The 20061-nt window shown below is 36.4% G+C and overlaps 2 protein-coding genes and 1 non-coding gene across 5 annotated transcripts; 1 reads left to right on the forward strand and 2 right to left on the reverse strand.

Moving 5' to 3' along the window:
* Positions 1–4424: 4424 nt before the first annotated feature.
* On the forward strand, positions 4425–13054 carry LOC125479880 (serine/threonine-protein kinase BSK7-like). Of its 3 annotated transcripts, none has more exons than XM_048590034.1 (11): positions 4425–4822; positions 6232–6446; positions 6536–6753; positions 7697–7832; positions 8520–8653; positions 8762–8867; positions 9145–9230; positions 9545–9733; positions 10177–10332; positions 10925–11038; positions 12382–13054. In XM_048590034.1, exons 2-11 carry the CDS (start codon positions 6365–6367, stop codon positions 12625–12627), a joined length of 1467 nt encoding a protein of 488 aa, XP_048445991.1. In that variant the 5' UTR covers positions 4425–4822; positions 6232–6364; the 3' UTR covers positions 12628–13054. The 3 variants fall into 3 exon arrangements, 2 of the variants coding, with proteins under 2 accessions (XP_048445991.1, XP_048445990.1); XR_007260342.1 differs by lacking the exon at positions 4425–4822 and adding an exon at positions 5279–5574 and having other exon boundaries at positions 10918–11038; positions 12382–12610; XM_048590033.1 differs by lacking the exon at positions 4425–4822 and adding an exon at positions 5280–5574.
* A 571-nt stretch (positions 13055–13625) lies between these two features.
* TRNAC-GCA lies at positions 13626–13697 on the reverse strand. The gene has a single exon. It is a non-coding gene; the product is annotated as a tRNA-Cys (tRNA).
* Positions 13698–15720: 2023 nt separating this feature from the next.
* On the reverse strand, positions 15721–18382 carry LOC103954803 (tubulin beta chain-like). Its single transcript, XM_009366628.3, has 3 exons — positions 17829–18382; positions 16980–17249; positions 15721–16634 (listed from the first exon to the last, which is right to left on the reverse strand). The coding sequence occupies exons 1-3, from the start codon at positions 18220–18222 to the stop codon at positions 15967–15969; spliced, it is 1332 nt and encodes a 443-aa protein (XP_009364903.2). The 5' UTR covers positions 18223–18382; the 3' UTR covers positions 15721–15966.
* Positions 18383–20061: the final 1679 nt, after the last annotated feature.

Here is a 20061-nt window from a genome sequence, read left to right on the forward strand (position 1 = left end):
CCAAACAAATACAAAAAGAGAAGGAACTTGCAATTCGATCCCAATCACAAAAGGCAAAAAACATTCATAATCAACCCAACTCTAAACTGACAGTTTGGAGAAGGAAAAGGATTCAACCCATTACCAAAACAGAACCCTAAACCCTAATTACCAAATCAAATTTGTTTAACAACCCTTATTTTATTTATTTATTTTTTTTTGACAAGAAAAAAAAACGCAATCCCAAGATTTCTTAAGTGTTTAAAACTATTGTAACCAAGCACCAAAGAACCACAAAAAGAGAAGGAACTTGAAATTAGATTCCAAGCACAAAATGCAAAAAAGTTCATAATGAAACCATCCCTAAACTATCAGTTTGGAGAAGGAAAATGTAACGCCTAGTCACATATTCTCACTGGCACATGTATAATACAACTCTTCAATCTACTTGTTACAATATCACTATCATCTTAACATTCAACAATTTCATAATGCATAACATAATATCAACTCAATGCAAGATTAATCCAAAACTTAATCAAGTGCTCACCTTTAAAGCTATTATATGACATATGACATTTTAAAAATCTTCCATCCAATTCAATTCACTTCATGATGATTTACAATATATACATATTCCACATAATTTTCTCATTATTCAAAGAACTAAGACATAATGCATTATAAACGCAAATCACAATTCTCATTAACGAAACTTTCATAATTACCAAGGGAATTACACCACAGTCAATACAATTTATATATGTATTTCACATATAAAACATAAATGCCACTTTATTCACACCGACAAGAACTCGAAAACATTGCATATTACAGAGTAGGATCATTTGCTATGATACCATTTTGTAATTATAAACTTTTCCCGTCAATTATTTTCATCAAACGGAAAAAACTCAGCTATAGAATCATTTATATTAAATGAACTCAAATTTCATCCCACAATTTCATTCATGTCCACCCACCATTTTAATTATAATGGGAAATCCATAACCACAGTTTATAATTTCATTTGCATTCAATAAATCACCATAACCTCCATAAATATTAAAATTTCCAACCACAATTATCATTGGCTTAAAATTTTTAGCCATACTTATCATTGTCAAAACAATGCTTTCATCACTTTTTCCTTTTTGCCCCAAACAGTGTCTAGTAGACTGGAAAAGATTGTAATATACCTGGCCAATACATATCACACTTTTTTTCTTTTGCTTCTTCTTCTTTCTTTCTTTCTTTTTTTTTTCTTTTCAATTCCACATCCACGGGTCTTTTGCCCAATTTCACACATCCACCCTTATAAACCACGGGCCATTTTTTGCCCAATTTCACATTCACGGGTCATTGTGCCCAATTGCACATTCACGGGTCATTATGCCCAATTTCACACATCCACCCTTATAGTGTGGCTGAGGTGCAAAGGAAAGGAGAGTAAAGATGGGAGGTGGACGAATCAAAAAAGAAAAATGAGGGGAAGGGAGAGAAAGGGGAAGTGGGGGATCCTCGACCCGCGCCCTTTTGATCCAACCCGATCGGTTTCCTTGTTTTTTCGACGGGTTTACGCCAATTTTTCCGGCGAATTACATCAAACCACTACTTGGAAAACCCTTCATGACCTTCCCTTTTCCAATTACACCCCAAATATTAAGGGATTTGGCCTTGAAATTGGGAGAACCCGTACGATAGGGTGCAGCGGAATCGGGTTTGAATCACCTAAATTTGAAACTAATCACATCCGTCTCTACCACTATTAGACCTCCCTTGAGGTCTGAAACAAAGCCCAAACAAGTTTGGGGGCGTTGGAGTTCGTTTGAGGTCGAATTGAACACACCCAAATTCAAGGGTTTCCGGTGGTTCGTGGCCAATTTGAGGTGTTTCCCAGCCAATTGGACTTGGGCAAAGGTATGAAAGTTGTTTCACTCATTGAGATCTACTTTCCTGTAAAATTTGGTAATTTTTGGAAATAGTTGATATTTTCAGACAATTCGGGGCAGCCGACAGCCACCGGTGGCGGCGCGTGGCCATTGAGCCGATGCCGTATTTTTAAGCTAATTTTGATGTTCTAAAACCAAATTTGATAAGCATTTGGTGTGGTTCACTTGTTTGAAATACGATGGTGATTGTTTGTCACTTAAAGAAAAATTCAGAATTTAATTGAAATTGAAGTGACGAACTACGAATGGCTTGATCCCTGTATAGGGTACGTAGGCAGTCTAACGAGATGTTAGATGCCACCATAAAATAAGTGAGATTAAATATTTGAGAATTAATCTTTTGTTTAGAGGTTGTTTGATAAAATAATTTGGGGAATTAAATTGATAATTAAATTGATTGTTTTGGTAATTAAAGGTATGGACAAATTTGTAAGAATCAAATCGTGGGAATGATGAAATGTGATTAACCATGTTTCTAATGGAAATCTCTATGAAAGAGAAATGTAATATATTGGAAATGAAATTATACTTTTGGAAAAAAAAAAAATTATAAGTATTTAGTATGGTTGGAAGCAAGGCATATAATTAAGGAATCACGTTAGTTAATTAAATAATGAAGGGAAATTCTTTGTTGTGAATTTGTACTAAAGGAAAAATGAATTGAATTAGAAAATCGGAGTTAATGGTATTTAACTAAACAAAATTTTAATTTGGGCCTATCAACAAAATAAATATTTCGGGGGTTGGGCGTTACAGAAAAGGATTGAACCCATTCCAAAACATAACCTTAAACCTCTAAAGAAATACAGAGAAGAGAGAAATAACCCTGCAATTAGATTCCAATCACAAAATGCAAAAAAAAAGTTCTTAATCAAATCATAACTAAACTGACACTTTGGAGAATGAAAATGATTGAACCCAAAAGCAAATTAAAAAATTAAATTCATTTTCCATGTTGATCTAGAACAATTTCTTTCTGTATGCATGTCAAGTATCAAATAAAAAAGTGTGTTACAGAAATGGAAAAGCAGATAAAAAATAGAGCCAAAATTAACCAAGAAATGCGTCATTGTCTTTGTGTAGTTGCATAAATTACCAAAGCCAAAAGCAGATACAAAGCAGAAATGGAAAAGCAACCAAGAAATGGAAAACAAACCAAACAATCAGAAAGCAACCAAGAAATGAAAAACAAAAATGAACCTGCAATTAGGTTACTTCAAAATCAGAAATGGCAGAAAGCAACCCACACAAATAACAATTGAAATCCCTAATTTATAGCCAGAGATCGAACAATGAAAATTACATCAAACAATAAAAAATTAATTGAAAACTAGTTGTTACATTTGAATCAGATGGATGCAGCAAATTCACCCATACCCCTAGGTCATATGTCCCTTATTCTCTCATTGCTCCTCTATGTACCCTTTGCTTACCCTCACCCCTTGCTTTTCCCATCTCTCTCCACAACTAACGCCAGTGGACAACCCACCCCCTCTAGCTCCTACTCTCCAAATCTACCTTGTGTCACCCCCAACCATTCCCATCAAGGTTCTTGGCTTTCATTGTAGAAACCCTGACCTGATGTCAACCTTCTGTTTTGCAGCCCTCACACGATTTCCTTGAGGAGATCGAAACCACCTATCCCCCTCCTCACATTGAATTTCAAAATGACATGAAAAACACCCTAAAAGTGACCGTTGGATTTGGATTGAAGATGGCAAAAAAGTCATTTGACTACTTTAGTAAAACCCAACCCAAAATGTGTGAGAATTGCAGGCTGGGCCCAAATGCAACAGCCCAACCTGATTGTTTTGGTTGAAGCCCGACCCACTCACACACTCATAATGGCACAATTGTTATAATTTCAAAATCAAAGCCCATTTCCATAAGCAAGATGATTAGTTCAATTTCAATCTCAACTTTAGAATAGAGTAATGCCTACTAGCACACAATAAAATTTTAAATGAGATATGAAATTACATGAAAAAAGATAAATATGTGCCTATGTACTAACACACCTCACCAATTTTTTTATTTATAACCACAAAAAGTGGTCCATTTGAAGTGCGTTAGAATTCCAAGTTAGGCATGCACCATGGTCTTGGGTTCAAGGCACAAAGCTGGCAAAAACACGAGTGATTCTCTACTTGAGAGCTTTAGAAGGACGTGTGTCATTTGACCGAAACGAGAAGTAAAATGCATTTAGCCTTTCCAAGCTAGTCCTACCTTTCAACTCGCGGATACCTCATATCTTGACAAATTTTCTGTTCATATGAAATTATTTTTCTGTAATAAATCTCCTAGTTTTAGCCAATTAATTAGTTAGGAGAATTTACTAAATTCAATATCATGTTTCTCAAAAAAAAAAAAAAAAAAAAAATTCAATATCATATGCGTAATTTTGCACATACAAATGGGTTAATTAATTAAAAAAGCATTTTAATAAAAAAAATAAATGTTTAATCAATAAAAGTAGGCAATGATGCATCGAAATTTAAACGCCCCTTTTCCCATTATATCTTATATTTTACACAATTATTGGCCCAAATATTATAATTATTTTTTTTCTTTCTAATTTTTGGGGTTTTGTCCTTTTACAGGGGGAGATAGTTTTGCAATTGAGTCCTCCCCAGACTATCACCGACTCAGCACCATCGTCACCCCATCATCACCGCCGTCGCGACCACAACTCAGTCCTCCCTCTCAAATCTTGGTCGTCGATTCTCAGACTCACTGACTCTCCTCCCTCTCGAACTCTATCTCCCAGCCTGACTGACTGACTCTCCTCCCACTCGAATCTCGATAGCTGAGTTCCCTCCTTCAGCTCCTCTGAAGTCGACTCCGACCACCACCTGACGGTCCATCTCGAAGCCAAAATCTTCAAACAAAAGGTATTCAATTACAGGGATTTAGGATTGAAGAATAAATTAGGGTTTTGTAGAGTTGGTGATTTTGGGGGTTCTTGATTTGCTGCAAGCGTGCTTTCCATCTGATTCCATTCAAGTTTGTCGTTGTTTTTTATTTTTATTTTATTTTTATTGTTTTTGCTTTCACACACCCGTTGATTATGGGGAGGGAGTGACCTGGGTGTGTGAAAATCAGAAAAAAAGGGTCATGTCGGTGGAAATAGAGAAATGGAGGACTAATCCCACACGCAGGCACCCACCCACTATATAACACCAATACAAAAAATTTAAATTAAATAAATAATTCTTGAATTCGGCTGTTTAATATGTTTGTTTCAAAAAAAAAAAAAAAAAAAAAGTCTTATATCCGTGAATATTAAAATTAAAATATTTCACATTTTTTATATATAATTCTCATCTAAATCTCGAAGCTCGCTCTCTCTCTCTCTCTATATATATATATATTTTCTTGTTCCGCAGAGAAAGCAACGCGAAAACAACGACGAAGAAGACGACGACGACGATTTATGATTCAAAAGTCCCTCAACTCTCACTGTCCATACAACTCATTTTCAGCACAGTATACATATATAATATATAATTTCAGCACTCAAAAAATAAAGAAAATAAAAAAATAAACGAGGTAAAAAAAATAAAATTAAAATACCCCTTTGCTTTCCTTGCCTTTGACCGAATCGAGGACGGGGAATTTGCTTGGCTCATTCATTCAATTTCAGGTTCTCTCAAAGTTCTTCTCGAATTTTCATTTTTATTCGAAAATAAATATTGTTTTTATATTTTCGATTTCGTGTTTATATATTTTGGGCGTGCTGTGGTTTGCTTCTGTGATCTTTGATTTGAGCTAAAAGGGTCTCTGTTTTATGCTGTTTTGGTTTCTGGGTCGGCTCGTTTGCTGCAAAAGGAACGAGCTTTTTTGTGTTTGGTGGTTTCAGACAACTGGGTTTTTTGTTTTGGCCTAGTTGGTAGTCTGGACTCAATTGACTAAGCTCGGATCATAGTGAGTTGACTCAGATTGGAATCCTTTGTTGAGCTGAGTTGCTGCTTTTTCGGTGATGTATTGTTTGTCTGTGCTTTTTGGGAATTGGTTTAATGATTGCATCCTCTGCATTGTTTCTGTGTGTATTGTGTTTGGCATCAGTATTAGTACTAAAGTGTCCCTTGACTTGAATCATTGAAATTTGAATGATTTGTATTGACCCCCTGATTTCATTTTTGCTTTATGTGGAAAGAAACATTTGAAAGAAGCTGTCCACAAAAAGAACGGAGGGAATTTTTTTTCGGCAGAAGCCTTTATGATAATGAGCTGGAATTTGACATGGGGTTTTTGAGGTTTTCCATATGATTGTAGTTTCTGAGTGGTGAATATTTGGCAGGTCTTGCACGGTGACAGGATCTGTTTTGGCTGGTATTGAAGGGGCAGATGGCGGTTTTCAGTTTCTACAAACTTGTATAAAATCTTGAAGCCTCAAGACTTGCTAGTGTGTGCTGTCAAATTCTGAGATTAGGATGGGTTGTGGGTGTTCCAACCTCTCTGCGTGTTGTTGGGGCCCAGAAGTTGACGGACCAGTTCTTGAGACCCAAAGTGTGGGTAAGCGAACTAATGAAGTGTAGCTATCATGTCTCATTTTTATTCTGTTTGGAATGATTGCAATATCACAGTTTGCTGTCCTTTTGTAGAAAATGAGGAGAGCAATGAACTTGATTTGCCTGCATTTCATGAATACACAATCGAGCAACTTAGGATGGCAACATCTGGATTTGCTGTGGAGAATATAGTTTCTGAACACGGGGAAAAGGCCCCAAATGTGGTTTACAAAGGGAAGCTTGAGGATCAAAGACGGATAGCTGTCAAAAGATTCAACAGATCAGCTTGGCCTGATACCCGACAATTTTTGGTAAGTATGTACTGGCTCCCAATCATTATGATGTCATTATATCTATTTCCAAAAAGTTCTCTTGCTGATCAGCATTCAAAGATTTTGCCAGGTTCATGTCTTTTTTTTTCTCTCCCTGTCAGTGCGTCACTCATAATTTATTTGCGTTACTCATAATGTATTAGAATGGCTAGAGATGTTTTTGACCAATAGATGGATTCTTGATATTGCTGATTGCTGAGTAACTTCTTTCCATCCTTGTTACTATTTTAAACATTATGTAATATGAATTCCTCTTTCCTGTACCAAAATCTGTTAAACTAAATTGATCTTTTTCCTCGGAAAAGGAGTTTGTACTATGGTTTACACATGAGCAGTTCAACTTTTGGAGTGTGTTTGAAATTGGATGCCTCACTGCCTTTAAATGGTTTTGTGATGTATGAATCTCTTGACATGATTTGCACATCCAGCTTGATAGCACCAAAAGAATTAATCCCCAACATATTTTCGTCATCATTGTTTTTAATATTGTGGTAACTGCTATCATTTGCTTTGATGTTCCTAAGATCATGATCTTGTTTCAGTTAATTATGATACACTTTAAATTGAATGTTCACCCCCCTCCCGTGGAAGAAGTCCTGAAAGCAAAATTGTTTCTTTCGGCTACACTTTTTCTCCCCTTTTGATCACATTGAGCTACACTAGTTTGAGTGGAAAATGACATTATGTGTGGTCTGTTTTTAGCATATAATAATTGGCTAAACCAAGTAGTTTGATTTCAAACATTTTATGCATGTCATGTATCTTTTGAATATGTAAGAGATTTGTTTACCATCTTCACCTCTTCAGCAATGCTTGCATTATGCAATGTCTACGTTTCTACATAGTCGTTAACGTAGTTCTTTTCCTCTCCTTGAGTTATGATTTTTTATTTCTTGCTCTAACCTGACCTTTACAATTTTAGGAAGAAGCAAGGGCTGTTGGGCAGCTCCGGAACACCCGATTGGCAAATTTACTTGGTTGTTGCTGGGAAAGTGACGAGAGACTACTTGTTGCTGAATATATGCCCAATGATACATTGGCAAAGCATTTATTCCATTGTAAGTTCATTAGATTCACTAATTTTTATATATAGTTTGTTCGCAATTTTAACGCCTTTAGTTTTTGTGTGAATTCATTTCCCTATATGCTCTGAGTTGAGACTGAAATACTTTAATTATGAGTCTGAAGGTTGAAGTTTCTCTATTGAGCAATTATTTCTCACCTTTATCTGATTATCTGACTGTTAAACAGTTTAACTGTTGTAATTGTATTTCTCAACTAGCTGGTTGAGCGTCTTTTTAAAAAAAAAAAAAAAAAAAAAAAAATTATTGTGAAAATCACTTGTAGGGTATCAGGTGCTAAATTTTTTTATTTTATTTTTAATGATTATAAATGTTGATAAGGTGCAATAGCTTCTTGGTTTGGCAGTTTCCCTTGGTTATAATATATATTATCTTTTTTTCAATTTCTTAAAGCTTCATATAATTTATTGTTTTAAATATCATTCCTGGCACGTTGGGATCAGGTGCGGAAACCACTCATCATCGTCAATCGTGATAATTGCTTTGTTTGGACTTTTTTGGGGTTTCCATATCTGTTGAAGTATTTATGAATCTCTTTTACTTTATCATTGACATCTGTTATGTAGTGATGCTCCTCTGTGTAGTTATGTTTCCTCCTTTTGTTTTAACTTTTGGTTCTCCAAAGAAAACAATATTTATTGCTTTTAATTTGTATTGATTCAGGGGAAACACAACCCATGAAGTGGGCAATGCGGTTAAGGGTGGCTTTATATCTTGCACAGGCCCTTGAATATTGTACCAGTAAAGGACGTGCCCTTTATCATGATTTAAATGCATATAGAATTGTCTTTGATGATGTGAGTATCTATCAATTCACTGTTATCTTCAAACTTAATGCAGTACTGTGTTTTTCATCTCTCTTGTATAGTGTGAGTCTGATATGAATTGCTCTTCCTAAATCTCAGGATTGTAACCCTAGACTTTCATGCTTTGGTCTGATGAAAAACAGTAGAGATGGAAAAAGCTACAGTACAAACCTGGCATTTACTCCTCCTGAGTATCTAAGGACAGGTATGCATCTTCAAGAAGTAAAATTCCTCAGCTTCCAGATTACCGTGCTGACATTCATTCATTAGTAACATCTTTGGCCTCTTGATTAGACGACATCATGACGGCTGAACCCTAGTGACAATCTGGACACTGATAATAAGATTTTAAATGTGATCATTGTGATGTTTGCTTGTTTTGACTTGTGATCTTATGTTTAATTCCATTCTCGTATCCTTGTTCTGCTCATATGGTTACCTTATATTACGAATATTGATCACCTCCCCCATCTTTTTTGTAGGAAGAGTTACTGCAGAAAGTGTAATGTATAGCTTTGGCACCCTTTTGCTTGACCTCCTCAGTGGAAAACATATTCCTCCGAGCCATGTAAGTCTCTTTTGCAATAAGACTCTTTCGATGTGATCAATTAATGCACCACTTGTGTCATCTAAGAGTAATATGGGAACTACTTGTGTGGTACTAGTACTTGTACCATACAGGAAGTTTTCATAGAAGTAATGATGATTATGGAAGCAGCAACTGCAGGTATACTAGTGACATTGCATAATTTTTCCTTGCTCACTTAAAAAACATTTGACTCTAGCCATAGGAGTTCTTTTGGTGATTTATTGTTCTCAGTTGAGCTCAGTTGTCAATTCTATGTGATTGCATTTCTAATATTCGGTTGCACAATGTTCTAGGCACTTGACCTTATTCGCGACAGGAATCTTCAGATGCTAACAGATTCTTGTTTGGAAGGCCAATTCTCAAATGATGAGGGAACAGAATTAGTCCGTTTGGCTTCAAGATGTTTGCAATATGAACCGCGAGAGCGTCCTAATCCAAAGTCATTAGTTGCTGCCTTGGTTCCTCTTCAGAAGGACACAGAGGTTGGTGTTCTTTTGTTCATGACACTATTATTCTTATTGGTTGTTCTTTTCTTTCGAAGTGTTGTGACAATCAAATTTTGTCATTTTGGTACTATTGATACCTCTTCTTGTCAGAGACTCTGGTACTCTTTACAACTTAAAACCAAAGAAAATACAGCCATGTTTAATGAAGAAGTTCACATTTTTGTGCTTCAATTCTGAATAAGTTGTACCATTTGATCTTGGAGTTCTCCAGTAATAAACTCAAAGAATATTTTCATGTGGCCTATTGATCTATATTATTAAGGCAGAAGGTCTATACCTCATTCTAAAGTGTATGTTCAATTTTCACTCGTTGTGGACATCCTCAACAGCAAATCATGATTAATTAATATCTGTGCTTGTATTGAAACGTTGAATAGTCTTTTGCAATCTAGAGAAGCTTTAAGTACGTTGTTCTGCAGGTTCCTTCTCATGTATTGATGGGTATACCACATGGTGCAGCAGCTTTACCTAATCTATCACCATTTGGTGAAGCTTGTGTGAGGACGGATTTAACGGCTATTCATGAGATCATAGAAAGTATTGGATACAAGGATGATGAAGGTGCAGCAACTGAGGTTTGTTTCTAATATATCATATTTAAGGAATGCCAAATTCTCTTGTTCTGTCATAATCCAGTAGGTTGTGTAGACTTCTCTTATATATCAATTATAATCATAGCAAGCATAATACTTGTGTAATTTGATCCTTCACTGGTATCCATAACATGAAGGTGCATGTCTACCCCAAAATCACATGAGGACTCATAGAGAGATCTAATTATGACTATAGTCTATACTTTGTCATAAATCATGATGGCATAGAATCAAGTCAATCCTTCATTTAAAAAAAAAATCAGTTGGAATGAACCAACGAGCTATCTATTTAGCTTCTTTGCTTTGGTCATTGTATAACCATGTCCCTCTTTAGATGTTTGGTTTTTCACTTTCAGTATGCACATTTAGATAATGGCTCCGTGTATTTTTATTTTTGTTAATCTTCCTAACAAGATGATTGTTAAATGTGATATAACTCATACCCTCTCTGTCAATTGTCAGCTATGTACTTATAGCTGCCACTCTTAGATTTTGTGATTCCCTGATATTTGTCCTGCAGCTGCATCCTGTACTCACATATGGTATGCTAATTATTGCTTTTTCTAGCTTTCAGCTTTCATTCCAGATGTGGACCAACCAGATGCAGGAGACATTGAACTCAAAGAAAAAGGGTGATGTTGCTTTCCGTCATAAAGATTTCAGAGCTGCAATTGAGTGCTACTCCCAGGTCAATTTAGTTTGCCGTCCTTTCAAATTAACCTTTCTGAGTAGATAGATGTCCACCACATTTGGCAATCAATACTTGCATTACCATATAAATTAACTTTAATGTTTATGATAAAGCATATGCATTGGGCTTAAGTGAAGTATCACTTGTTTAAGGGGCTGGTCCAAGCGCTGCCCAAGGCATATGCATTCTAGTAACCCTATCCAGAGTGAGCCTGCATAAGTATCTTTTTGTTTTGGGCTTAGTTTGGGCCAGCCTAAATGAGAAATGGGGTTTTCCAATCCTCACTTGGCAGCCTCAGACTTTCCATAAATTCATTCAATAGCGACAGACTGATCCACCTTTATGAGCACAGCCGCTAAAACTATCAGATCTATAATCTGTTGCCATCCCGACCACCTTCACCGCATGTCAATTTCCAGATATACAAACCCCCTCAGTCATTATATCCAGCACAACCACAAAGCCCAAATACAGCCACCAACAGTGTAAGCTCTGATATTTCTGAAAACTAAAGTTAATGGTGTCTAGGTGTAAGCTAGATAGTTTCTAATGTCCCGATGGTGGGATGGGGATTACTCTTCAGGAGAACTAATTCTAACAGTATGTTTGGAAAAGGAAAGAAAAGAGAAGGGTGAAGGGGGAAAAGGGAAGCTTGCTTGGTAGCGAGGAAAAGTGGAGCGGTAGCACATCTACCAGGCATACCGTTTTTCAACTTTCTAACTTTGGTTGGATCAAAGTATGGATTGAAATTAATTGCTTTCAGTCATATTTTAGGTTTACCCTTACCTAAAATCTGTTTTGGGAAGAAAAGAAGTTGAATGGTAACTAGATAAGAAGATTTTTATCTTTTCTTCACACCTACATGCAATACCATGACTACACGAGGGAACGGGGTACCCTCCTTTTCCCATAAAAATATACTAAATAACACGAGGCGAATACCCATTCCTTTCTATCTATCTCGTTTTCCATCATTCCTCTATGTCAAACGTGTGTAATTGATCAAGAAGGATTCAGCAGAGGACTGTAAGACATTCCATTAGAGAAATGAAAATAAATTGAGGCAATATTGTTTTAGAATTGTATGGTCTGTTTTCACATTTTATTTGTGCACATTTTTTCGGGGTTTTTTCATGATTGATGTAGGGCATTGAGTTAGCCTTGACTAAAAGGGGGGGGGCTAAAATCCTGCCAAGATTGGCCCTGCCAATTCAGTAAAAGCTTTGTCCTGGGGCTAGCCTTTTCCGATGGACTGTACTACAACCTCAAATTAGTTCTTTTATATAAGTCGGTTTCAAATTGGTTTCATATAGCTGACAGTTTGTTCATTTAACTTGCAGTTTATTGATGTCGGAACCATGGTTTCCCCGACAGTTTTTGCACGCCGTAGCTTGTCATACCTCATGAATGATATGCCACAGGAAGCCTTGAATGATGCGGCACAAGCCCAAGTGATTTTCCCTGTTTGGCACATAGCCTTGTATTTGCAAGCTGCAGCACTTTTGGCACTTGGAAAGAATGACGAGGCACAGGTAGCCCTCAAAGAGGGTAGTGTACTTGAAAGTAAAAGGAGTGCAAGCGCTTGACGGTTAGCTGCTAAAGGTGGAACATGAATCTCTTTCCTTTGTATTGAACCGCTCTTTTCCGGAAAGATGAGCACTGGACAGGGACTCTTAGTCAGGAGGTTAATCAGTCATCGAGTAGGCCGCAGAGACGGAAGAGAAGCAAGTCATTAATCTTCTATTGCATGACTGGTTCGTGCGTTGTGGATGTTGAAGCATTCTTTGGCAAAATTTACTGGACGGGTTGGTTTGGTCTCTTTTGTTTATGACGAATTTGCCCTTCATTGTTGTTCAAATGACCTGTTTCCAATACAAGAATGTTGGGGAAATAATCACATCATATGATGCATTTGAAACGTTATATATATTTGTAAAGGATTTAATCTTCTGTTGTTTTGATCTTGCATTGAAAAAGAGGTGAAGAGAAGTGCTGACAATGGCATGTTTGTAATTTCTCTGCTTTTTACTATTTTTTTTTTATATATTTTATTTGAAATAAAATTTGTCGTTTATTGTGCGCAAATCTCAGCAATTACTTGTTCTGATTCTATATATTGATCATTTTGAACTAAAATCAAACTTTTGGGTGGAATAGTCATGCTATGTATAAGCAAAGCTACCTTATTTTGCCAAATAATTCCCATGAAAATTCATTGGGTAGTGATTCGCATCCTAACATCGTTTGCAAGGAGCGGAACGACGAAACCCTCCTTAGATAACGGTGTCTCTTGTGCTATTGTCCGGGTAAAAATAACTCTATCTTTGACCATCTACTCTTAAAATTGAATTTTTTGAAATATTTTCTGTAATCACGTGAAGTATGCATAAACGTTGAAGAAACCCTAATCACTACTAATCTAGAAAAAAATCCAAACCGAAGACAGAAGGAACGAAGACGGTGGACGTTGACATTGCATTTCTGAACTGAAAAACCTTGCTGGATGATTGACCAGCAAAAGAAGCGTTGATGAATGAACGAATGTAGGAAGAAACCAAAAAATAAAACAGAAAAACACAAAAGAAGGGCCCAACCGGGTTCGAACCGGTGACCTCTTGATCTGCAGTCAAATGCTCTACCACTGAGCTATGGACCCAATTGTTGAAGATAATTCTTTTTTTACCAAATATTATGATTAGGTAAGAGCTTTGATAGATCAAATTGTTTTTCTTTAATTATGAATTACATCTATTCAATTTTATCAGTACATGTAAATTTCGTTGCATACAAATGATGCATCATAAAGCTTCACGTGGCATATGACTTCGTCACAAATGAATAAGTCATCAATGACATGTGGCACAAATCAAGTAAAGGAAGCTCAAAAGCATTTCTAAAATGTGGCAAAGGGGAAGAAATCTCCTTAAAATCAGCAAGGGGCCCAAATTGCTCCCAAAACTGGAATGAAAGCTAAAGCATCTTCACAAAACAAGCAAGAATTAAAGATTGCTCGCAAAATAGGCAAGAAAGCCTTATAGATTTTGGCCAAGCAAGGGAAAGTGGCTGAAAATAAGATACAAAACATGCCTAAATTTTCCCATGGACGAATCAAGACACAAATCAAAGCCAAATCCATCCAAAGGAAAACTTTGAGACGTCTATAAATACAAGGTCCTCAGACAAGTATAAAGGTCGACAATTTCTACATTGAAGGGCCGAAATTCTCACAAAAGGAGAACCTTTGCCAAATCTTTGAAGACTAATATGCTGCCAAAGCTCTCTTCGAAGAACGTACAACCAAAGTCGAAGCTTTCTTTGGACCAAAGCCAAAGCATTCCCTTGAAGAATCAACAAGCACTTGTGCCGATTCCTTCAAGACTTTGTTGAAAGCTTAAAACTTGTAACGACGTTTGATTCAAGATCAAGTCGCCAAGACCCTTGAATCAACAAAATCCCACATCAACATCACCTTTGCCGTAGGTCATACACAAACCTAGAGGTGAAGACTATCCACGCTTTGTTTCAATCTCAAAACTTGAAGCAATCGTTCAATCGTTCGTCCGAGATCAAGTCATCGCAACCCTTGGATCAACAACCCACGCATCTACATCAAATTTGAAGACTGAATTAGAGGAAAATTGTAAACAGAGATTGTAACCCTACAAATTCATCAATATAAATCTACTTTGTACACGTGTTCTTGTTTCATTCGTTACATAATTTTTGTGCTTACAATTGCTCCTCTAAAAAGAGTGATGATAGACCTACCCTATTGTCCTATTTCTACACGCACATTATAATTTCACCCACCATAAAAATTAAAAAAATTAAAATATTATTTCTCCACCCACCATTATTCCTAAAATAACCTCTAATGTCTAATTTTTTTTAAACAATAATATTAATATGTTTTTTTTTTTTTAAAAAAAAAACTTCATGCTTCCTTAATTGCCACTACCCTAGCCGCACCAAAACCTTCTCCCACCCCCATAAAAAACCAAAACCTTTGACACCTGCTTGGCGGCATCTCACTTGGAAAGAGAGAGAAACCAAAGGGGAAGGAAGACAGAAGCACAGGGGGAGTTTTCCAATACAGAGGCAGATTGCTCCAAATCGATTTAGTCCAACTGGAATTGGGTATTCTTCAATTTTAAAATCTGGGTTGTCGTCGTTGTTCGTTTATGAGTAAAAGGAGGAGAGCATGGAGGTGGTAGTACCAGAATTGAAAGGGAGGGTGCGGTGGTGTTTGTTGCTGGCGAGGGTAATGGATGATTGGGGATTTGATAGTCGTCAGTCTATCGTGGATGATTTGGGAGGAGGATGGATTTATTTTTACTTTTGTTACTTTTAGGTTTTCTTTCTTCTCTTTTAGTTTATTTAATTAAAGTTATAACGAATTTATATATGTGGATTTAAAAGTCTTTTGCTAAAAGGATAATTGTGTGATTAACATTTTTATTAAAAGGTGAGGCGGGAAAATAAGACAATAGAGTGATTTTAGTAGTACTTTCTAAAAAAACTTATATATGAGTTTAAAAATTCGATGCTATGAAGAGGTGAACGTATGTTTGAATACAAAATTAAATTTGAATCCAAATTTTTCAATGCGTCGAAAGTGATCTCAACATTATAAGTAACATCAATATTCACTCAATTTTTTTGTGCCATAAAAAATATAATTTGTAATAACAAGAAGCATAACTATTTATTTTCTCTCTTAAAAAAAACATTACAGCAATCACATATCCACAACAGAACCCAAATCCCCAAGAATGGGAAGGCTTTACAATAAATAACCCATTATTGATAACCAAAAAAAAGAGATAAGAACCAAGCTAGAACAAGCACAAATTACTGACCCCAATACATAATTCAATTTAATTTCTTCAATCCCAAGCAACCTAAAATTGGAAAACATCCAATCCTCAGTTCTCCAACTCTTCCTCATCATACTCTCCCTCATCCTGTGCTACAGCATCTTGGTACTGCTGATACTCAGAGACCAAGTCATTCATGTTGCTCTCAGCCTCAGTAAACTCCATCTCATCCATACCCTCGCCTGTGTACCAATGCAAGAAGGCCTTCCTCCTAAACATGACCGTGAACTGTTCCGAAACCCGCCTAAACATCTCTTGAATTGATGTCGAATTCCCCATGAATGTAGAGGACATGGCAAGCCCGGTTGGTGGAATGTCACAAACACTTGATTTGACATTGTTTGGAATCCACTCCACAAAGAATGAGGAGTTCTTGTTTTGTATGTTGATCATCTGCTCGTCCACTTCTTTTGTGCTCATTTTGCCGCGGAACACGGCCGATGCTGTCAGGTATCGGCCATGGCGTGGATCTGCGGCGCACATCATGTTCTTAGCGTCCCACATTTGTTGTGTGAGCTCAGGGATTGTGAGGGCTCTATAGAGTTGGGAGCCGCGAGAGGTCAAGGGTGCGAAACCAACCATGAAGAAATGGAGGCGGGGGAAGGGGATGAGATTCACGGCTAGTTTTCGAAGATCGGAGTTGAGCTGTCCCGGGAAGCGGAGGCAACATGTGACTCCACTCATGGTTGTGGAAATCAAATGGTTCAAATCACCAACTGTAACAAGTAGAATGAAAATGTAGGTTTTAGTATTTAAAACTTGTGCACAATAGCAAAATTATAATGTTTTTTATTTCTTGGCTGACAAGTTATGGTATCAAAACTCTCAATTTGGATCTCCAATTTGGTAGAAATTCAGATTGACAATTTAACGACATAACATGTCATACTATATGATAAGAGAATATGCATGTTAAGTTGTTGCACTCTTAATTCGGTTCAAATATTTAAACAAATTCACGTAATCAATGATCCAAAATGACTATAGTCTAACAACGTATCACATTAAATTGTCAAAAAACTTGCATTTATATGACTAAAAAGCTATTACCCAATACTTACAGCTTGGATTTGTGAGCTTGAGAGTTCTGAAACAAATATCATAGAGGGCTTCATTGTCAAGGACCATGACCTCATCAGCATTTTCAACCAATTGGTGAACAGAGAGGGTTGCATTGTAGGGTTCGACCACTGTGTCTGAGACTTTTGGTGAGGGGAAGACTGAGAAAGTCATCATCATTCTATCTGGGTACTCTTCCCTGATCTTTGAAATCAGTAGGGTCCCCATTCCTGACCCTGTCCCACCTCCTAGTGAATGGCAAATCTGGAACCCTATAACAAATTTATACATTTAACTGATTAAATTGGTAAAAAGATGGACAAAGCAGGTGATTTTTGCCTTGCTTAATTGTGTTTAGAGGGGTTAGATTTAATAAAATCAATTAAGACCAAACTCAAAAAATGAAAAAAATAATCAAGAAAATCAAAATAGCCCAAATTAGTCAACCATGTTGTCTTTAGTATTTTCCGGTGTTATCTGAGTGTTTTTTTCGTAGGTAAAACATCTAAAAAGGTAAAAATTTATTGTCTAGTATTGGAACATGATAATGCGGTATAACTAGTTCACATGTTATAATATGAGTTGAGATTCATATATTTTGAAGGGTGTATACCAATAGATATTCGCTTATATTGTAACACGTGAACTAATTATACCACATGGCGGTATTGCAGTACTCAACAATAATTCTTCCAGACTAATTTTGATCCATGTTTAGAATCTAGGAAAACCACATTTCTTTTCTATTGGACCCAACTTTTCTACAAATGTACGATCACATCAATTAGGACTCGGAAAAAAGAAGAATTAGAAAGAAAAAAAAAAAAGGCCAGCAATCCCAAATTAAATACCTTGTAAACAATCACAATTCTCAGCCTCTTTTCTAACCACATCAAGAACAGCATCAATCAACTCAGCTCCTTCTGTGTAATGCCCTTTAGCCCAATTGTTTCCGGCTCCATTCTGGCCAAACACAAAGTTGTCCGGCCTGAAAATCTGCCCATAAGGACCAGTTCTTAAGCTGTCCATCGTCCCCGGCTCGAGGTCCATCAGCACTGCCCTAGGCACATATCTTCCTCCATTTGCTTCATTGTAGTAGACATTTACCCTCTCAAGCTGAAGGTGGGAGTTCCCGTTATATTTTCCGGTGGGATCGATCCCATGCTCGTCACACATCACCTCCCAAAACTTCCCTCCAATTTGGTTCCCACATTGTCCAGCTTGAATGTGCAAGATTTCTCTCATTTTCTAAACCGTACTACAAAAATAAATAAGTTAGGGTTTATGGGGAGAAAGAGAAAAGAAAGGTTGAGAGTGGAAGGGAAGAACAATGGAAAATTATAATTGGTGATGGCCTTTTTGTAGTTGCTCAAGTCTCTTGATTTTTTTCTTCTTCTTGTTGAATTAAATGAAAATATATAGCTATTAATAATATCATTCAATAATTTCATGTGGGTTTGTTCAGAGTGGCATGTCAAAACTCCAACAAGGAGTTGTGAGCTGGATAAGGGAAAACGACAAGAAGATTCATGCTTGCTCATTTCATTTCACTTCTGTCATTACTTAGGACATTCCTAAAATGCCCATTTCTTAATCTGGGGGTTTTGATCCTTTCTCTCACCTAATTTGAGTTAATTATTTAACACATTATGAGGATTATTGTCATTAATATGCTATACTTATCCTCTGTTTTAGTATAATCAAAGATATGTTAACCCAACGAGGAATGCTATATTAATTCAAGGGTGGAAGTATATGAAAGTATTATATGTTATGACAAGAACAACTCATACATCATACGTGCACATGTACGTAGAGGTTATGTATACTTGATTATGCGGTTGTTACATATTTTTGACAAATGAGTTGAGGACAGTTGTTTATGTACATGTGAATAATTTCTTGAAGAATGTAATTTTACATTGGAAAAATGACAAATGAATTATTTCACTACTAAAAACATTGAGGCTTTTTTTGATAAAGCCCAACACATGTCGTGTGTGTAGGCGGTTAAGTTGCGACAATATTAGTGTGATTAGTAGTGGATCAGTAGCCTGATTCTAAAATCTTGACATGGTATCATAGCAGATTTTTCTGACCCGATTGAACGTTCCAGTTGTGAACAAGACCCAACCCGGACGTTCTAATTGTGAACAAGACCTTGACTTGGATTGACCTGAAGAGGAATCTTGGTTGAACTTGTGGCCCACAAAAAAATGATCCCACGTGAGGAGTGTTGAAAAATGCCATCTTGCATCAGAAACATGGCATAAATACATCACTATTTATCAATGAATGGTTTCACTACTGATGATGCATGTCAAGCTCTGCATGTGATTAAATTGATACAATATCGGTGTTATTAGTAGAGGACCATTGACCCGACTCTAAGATCTTGACATAATTGTAAATCATTGATGAATATATGGTCATCAACAGTTGACATTCAGAAGCTTGTTGATGCCTAAAATTAGCAAATAGCATCAGTAAAAATTGGTCTCTCTACAAATATGATGAAAGAAAATAGAAGAGAAATCACTTGCTAAGTTTAAAATGTCCATGCAGACTACTAATTCGCCAATGCATCAAACATTGATGAAGAAGACCATCAACAAGAATTTGGAAATCTCCTCCACACATTTTGCTCATGTATGTTGAAATCAAAGCTCCTATTTATTTATTTATTTTAAAATAATGCTTACTATATTCGAAAATTTTGTTTTCGTACATGCCATGCATATTATTCGCAAAGTATTCATAAACAGATTTCTACCAAGAAATTATTTTCATAATTAAACAGATATTCCATCTAGTTTTTATTTTATTTTATTTATTTATTTTATTTTATTTTTGTCAAACGAAAGATTTGCTAGAGTAGAAATTAGATTAGGGAGTTGACGGAGTTCGAAGCTACACTTTGGTGCAAGGGCAACACTCCTCTCCACTACTGTGGTAAAGGGTCACTTGCACAAGTCTACGGGGTTCCATCTAAATTTATTAAAGTTTTTTTTATTATAGATATCGTGTTATGGCTGATTTGATCTGCCTACCCAGAGATTGAAAACATGTCCTAAAAACAAAGTA

The sequence above is a fragment of a genome, unplaced genomic scaffold, assembly GCF_019419815.1.
Source record: "Pyrus x bretschneideri cultivar Hongxiangsu unplaced genomic scaffold, Pyrus_bretschneideri_v1 Contig3, whole genome shotgun sequence".
Lineage (NCBI taxonomy): Eukaryota > Viridiplantae > Streptophyta > Magnoliopsida > Rosales > Rosaceae > Pyrus > Pyrus x bretschneideri.